The sequence below is a fragment of the Theobroma cacao genome, chromosome 10, assembly GCF_053813885.1.
Source record: "Theobroma cacao isolate CCN51 chromosome 10, ASM5381388v1, whole genome shotgun sequence".
Lineage (NCBI taxonomy): Eukaryota > Viridiplantae > Streptophyta > Magnoliopsida > Malvales > Malvaceae > Theobroma > Theobroma cacao.
In genome coordinates, this window is record NC_142648.1 from 812463 (window position 1) to 818111 (window position 5649).

The 5649-nt window shown below is 35.4% G+C and overlaps 1 protein-coding gene across 4 annotated transcripts; it reads left to right on the forward strand.

The window, feature by feature from the left end:
• Positions 1-703: 703 nt before the first annotated feature.
• LOC18585847 (Protein kinase superfamily protein) lies at positions 704-5649 on the forward strand. 4 transcript variants are annotated; one of them, XM_018129595.2, is made up of 7 exons: positions 704-1214; positions 2470-3349; positions 3573-3900; positions 4133-4240; positions 4408-4686; positions 4896-5039; positions 5189-5649. In XM_018129595.2, exons 1-7 carry the CDS (start codon positions 926-928, stop codon positions 5360-5362), a joined length of 2202 nt encoding a protein of 733 aa, XP_017985084.2. In that variant the 5' UTR covers positions 704-925; the 3' UTR covers positions 5363-5649. The 4 variants fall into 4 exon arrangements, with proteins under 4 accessions (XP_017985084.2, XP_017985086.2, XP_007008956.3 ...); XM_018129597.2 differs by having other exon boundaries at positions 5281-5649; XM_007008894.3 differs by having other exon boundaries at positions 3576-3900.

The following is a 5649-nucleotide window of genomic DNA, read 5'->3' on the forward strand; positions in this document are numbered from 1 at the left end:
TTAAAAGAAGTACTTGTCCTCTTCTTTGAATAAGCAATCTATCACATTTTGCTACTTTATTGTTCATATCTTCACAATGTTATTTATTTTTCTTTAAATTTTTAATTCTTTTTTTTGTTCTTAATATAGAAATAAAATATCAATTATATTGTTAAAAAAATGGGGAATAGCAATATTAAAATCAACATATAAAAAATTTAAAAATCAATGAAAGCTCTACGTCAACATAAGTGGAAAAACTGACACATTCAAAATTCAAACATTGCATACGACCTGATGTTTTAAAAATCAATTAATTTGTTTTTGTAGGGAAGATTTTTTGTCTTTGTCAATCATTACTACTATAAAATTGAAATATGAAAATTTTTTAATTTATTCGTTCTTATTCTGTAAAAATCAATCAAAACAAAAAAAAAAAAAAAGAAAAGAAGACAAACTCTTGAAGGTAAAAAGTTAAAAGAAAAAAGTAAAAAAAAAAAAGTAGGCAATGAAAATGGTCCCTTAAAAGGACCACTGGACATGCTACCAAGAAAAAACACAAAACATAAAAAAAAAAAATTAAAAGGGAAAATCTCATCCTCCACGTGTAAGATTTGGATACCTCCACGTGTCCTACGTGAAATGGGACCCACAAACAGAACCAAAAACCCCACATAAACCCCCTCATCGGGCTCTCGGGCTCTTGGTCTCTCACTTTTCAAAGTTGGTAGGAAGGGACATCTCTTCCTTGGCTTAAGTTTCACAACAGAGAGAGAGAGAGAGAGAGAGAGAGAGAGAGAGAACAGAACATGCAGAAGTTGAAACATGGTATTTTGTTTATGTTGTGTTCCACTTTTGACCCTCCAAACTTACTTAATTTACCCGCTTACAAAACCCAAAGTTCCAAAAACACTTGAGGGAGAGAGGATTGTTGTTGTTCTTTTTCATGGAGGTGAGCTCTGAGGTGGAAGCTGTGATACAGTTTCTGAGGAAGAATGGATTGAGAGAAGCTGAGAAAGCTCTTGAGGAAGATATGATGGAGAAAAATGAAGAAGAAGAAGTGGGTGCTTTTGATTTCGAGAAATTCTTGTTCCCCATGCCGCCACCGGTAAGGATTCCGGCGACCATCCGGAGATCGGAGGTGGATGAGAAAGTCAAGTCCAGTGATGGGTCGGATTCAGATGGTGATGAATTTGTCAGCTTGAGGTCTTCTACAAGTGATGTTTGCTCTTCAGGTATAAAGGAAAAGAAAAAAAAAAACTTTGGAACTATTATTTGATCTTCTAATGATTGGTTTTAATTGGAATTAAGTTGTTTTTAATCATACTTAGCTAAAGTTGTGCCTTTTTGTATAAAAAAATCACTTCTTTCCCAATTCTTTTACATTTTTAGTGATGGTTTTGAGTTGGAATTTTGTTGGTTTTAACATCTGGTATTCGTTTTTTTCTAAAGAACACATCTTTTTATTTCTTTTGCTATTTTAGTTATTGTTTGGAGTTTAAATTTGGTTGGTTTAACTGAATGGGTGTTTGATCGAATTGAGTTTGTTCAAAAGATTCTTGCTTGATCATGAACTTTTATTGCTGTTCTCTAGTCACTTTTAGTTTTAGGTGATGTAAGCAACAGGCCAATTGCTATAAATAAAGATTGAGTGAAGGCCTTTCTCTTTTTCCCTTTTATTCTCTTTTCACTTTCTCTGGAGTGCGTTTAAATTTGAATGGATTGTTTACTTGTTCATCATGTTTTTAGTAAGTGAAGTTACGGTTTTAACTCTAATGAACCTTAGAACTGATACATTTATCTTAATAATGCCATAAGATCATGAAACTTAATTTAATTTCCCGTGAATTCTCATAGACCAAATGTGTATTCGTGTGAACGTCTTGAAACCAGATGAGTTATGCATCTTTAGTGCTTTCTTTTCTTTTGGCCAATGAATTCATCTTTAGTCATCAGAGAAAGAACTTTTTCTCTTTTCCAGGAGTAGACTTCAATTTATGCTGCTTATGCATTATAAATCTCCCTACTCTGATCTAGGATTTAGCCGTTGCTTTAATATAGTGTGCACTTGAACTTCTCCCAATGCATGGAATCTCTTTTCACCACTATCTTTATTCTATTAGTGCTTTTTTAGTCACAGCTATGTAAGGATCACCTTTTTTTGTTTGTTTGAGACATTCACGATACATTACCATTTAGTTATGCTGTGGAGGTTCTCCAAGAAATTTCATCATTTTTGTTTGCTACTTCTGTCTTTTGACACTGACATTTCTAAGTCACTACCAAGTACTGATAGATCCTTTTGTGCTGTTAAAGAATACCGAGAAAAGAAAAACCTTACATGGTCCAATTTTCTCTAAGATAATTTGTAACATTGAAATTATTATTGTTTTTTTTTTTTTTGCCCTGTTTTCAATATCTAGGTGGCTGCTGGGGAGATGTGTTAGTTAATAGTGCATGAGAGAGGTCCAACTGTTTTTCATTTTGCAGACTTTGTGAATCCATATGGACTTCATTCTGCATCTCAGGCTGATTCCGATACTTCATCAGATAGATTATCTCAATTTGGAACAGCACGTGATTATCCTGATTTTGACATGCAAAATGACTTGTATTGGTATGATGACAAAGATGAAGGCTACCTCATGACTCCATGCTTTGCTGGGTCAGACTTCTATGGCTGTCCAAGTGAGGATAAGTTTGTCACAACTTCAGAGACAGAGAAGCAACAACATAATACACTGAGTGTACTTGACAAATCTGAAGGATTTCAAACAGAGGCAAGCATTGATTACTTGGACAAGCCATGCCTTTATAATATGGCCTGCATAAATGGGGAAAATGAGGTTCAAGCAATGGATTATTATCATTTTGATAAATGTAATAGGCTTGAAGGGGACATTGAACCGGAGTTGAAGAACTGTGCTTATGGTTGTTCACTTCCTCTTTGCAAATGTTGTGGGGCACCAGGTCTTTATGATGAAAATCCTGTGAACTTCAGCTACTTGAGCTCCAAAGAAACTGATTTGGGTGATCTTCAGTTAAAGGCTGCTGGAGACATTGACACAGATTATAATAGAGCTTCTAAACATAAATCTGACAAGAATGTTTACTCTGCCAAAAGGGGTTCAAACGACTGGATTGATGGGTTTGAAGATGCTTCCGACCTAGTGCACAAGATTGCTGAGAAAGATTTATTTCCCAATACAATTGATAGTTATGGAGTTGAAGATGATGAAGACAATGGAGAACTTAGTGAACCTAAGGCTGCCGCAGATGGAGAGGATAACACTGGGGATGAACTTCTGATGTACTCTAATGAGGAAGAATATGAAGTATTCAATTTGCGAATCGTTCACAGGAAAAACAGGTTAGCTGCTATTCAATTTCTCATATCGTCACTGTTATGTGAATTAATACAGAATTTATATATAAGACTTAAGCAAATTGGTGAGTAATCTTGTTTAAAATTGATAAGATGCAGGGGCAGACTTACCCGCTGGAACCTTTTGTCATATTATCTAGCTCATGCTGCCACTAAACTCGTCATGCTAAAAGTTTTTTCTTTATGAATATTTGATGATGTTGCACAGCAGGTTAATATGCAGAAATCAGTATAACTCGTGTTATGCCATCTACAGGACTGGATTTGAAGAAAACAAGGACCTGCCTATTGTGCTAAATACTGTAATTGCTGGCAGATATTATGTAACAGAATACCTAGGTTCAGCTGCTTTTAGTAAGGTTGTTCAAGCACATGATCTTCTCATGGGAATAGATGTTTGCCTGAAGATCATTAAAAATGATAAAGATTTTTTCGACCAGAGTTTGGATGAAATTAAACTTCTAAAGCTTGTTAACAAGCATGACCCTGGAGATGAGCACCACATTTTGCGTCTCTATGACTACTTTTATCACCAGGTATGTTTAAAGAGTAAATTAGTAATTCTTTCCACTCCCTTGTAAAAAATGCAGATTGTGCTTGAAACAATTAATGGATTAGTAAAATGGCTATTGCCACTAAAGGAAATCATACTTTCTTGTTACTCTCGATTCTGATTATCTAGAAAAACCACTTCATTAGTGTTTATTTTGTCAAGCCCTATTTTGTTTGTATCAAATACAGTGATTTCTTTATGCAAAATCTATCCAGGAGCATCTGTTCATCGTCTGTGAACTCCTTCGAGCAAACTTGTATGAATTTCAGAAATTCAATCAAGAATCTGGCGGAGTAGCTTATTTTAACCTCAGCAGGTTGCAGGTTTGTTTAAACAGCTATTAGCTTGGCTGCACTCATCTTTTAGTTCATTGTTTCTAAACTACAACTCTTACCTGGGATTGTTTATAAGTGATAATCTTCTAGGTTTAATTCAGATAACACATCCAGCATGACACATAATAATTGGCTGTCGATATCCTCTCACACAGGTCATAACTCGTCAGTGTTTGGAGGCACTTGATTACTTACATGGCTTGGGAATTATTCACTGTGATCTAAAGCCTGAGAATATTCTTATCAAAAGTTATAGAAGATGTGAGATAAAAATTATTGATCTTGGAAGCAGTTGCTTTCAGACTGACAATCTGTGCCTATATGTTCAATCTCGTTCCTATAGAGCCCCTGAAGTCATCCTTGGCCTCCCATATGACAAGAAGATTGACCTGTGGTCTCTCGGATGTATCCTTGCTGAGCTATCCTCTGGGGAAGTATGTCTTAGTTTGTCATAGCTTGTCAATGTCTTGAATTAAAGTTCATATATTAATACTCATTCCATCTGATGTGTTACTTAAAGTTTCTTACAAACATCTTGTTCATTTCGTAATGTTTGATTCTGATGTTTGTAACCAACTTTAAGTAAATTGTCCTTGGGAGCAATTTAATCTATGACTCATTTTAAGTATCTATGTTTTTACAGGTGCTGTTTCCAAATGATGCGGTTGTAATGATCCTTGCCCGGATGGTCGGAATGCTAGGTCCTTTTGATCTGGAGATGTTGGAGAATGGACAAGAGACATACAAGTATTTCACAAAAGAATATGATCTGTACCATATAAACGAGGTTTGTTTATGGTTAACTATTTCATTTGTTTACTTTGTGAAATTTCAATTCCATGTTTGACAGCATTCAATTTTATAGTGAATTATGAAAATTTACTGGTTAGTTCATCCAACTCCATGATGAACTCATACTGTTTTTTCTCTATCCAGGAGACAAACCAATTAGAATACATTATTTCTGAGGAGTCTCTACTGGAGCATCATCTGCAAGTTTCTGATGTTGGGTTTCTCGATTTTGTTAGACATTTGCTTCAGATGAACCCTCAAAGGCGCCCAACTGCGAGGGAGGCATTGCAACACCCATGGCTTTTGTACTCGTACTAAAGCAGAACTCCTGAATTGCTGGAGGAATGACTTTTCCTGTGAGTATTAACATTCATCGAGCAGAATGGATTGTACGGGTGCAAGTCCGAGTAAAATCTCCAATTTCAATTTTGGTTTATGTATAGCTATACCACTGATCATACTTCATATTTATTCACATTTTTTTCTGTAAAAACCTCATCCCCCCCAGTTTTCCCCCCTCTACTTTGTTAGGATTGTGAAACCACAAGCCCTTTGATTTGAGTGACAAGAACGATACAATAAATCATTTAGTGCATTGATTGGAA

Bases quoted from the DNA above. Each gene is read 5' to 3' on its own strand.
- LOC18585847 (XM_018129595.2), top strand. From the start codon at position 926: ATGGAGGTGAGCTCTGAGGTGGAAGCTGTGATACAGTTTCTGAGGAAG. The intron at 3,350-3,572 runs GTTAGCTGCTAT...GATGTTGCACAG, and splicing joins ATCGTTCACAGGAAAAACAG to CAGGTTAATATGCAGAAATC. The intron at 3,901-4,132 runs GTATGTTTAAAG...AAATCTATCCAG, and splicing joins ATGACTACTTTTATCACCAG to GAGCATCTGTTCATCGTCTG.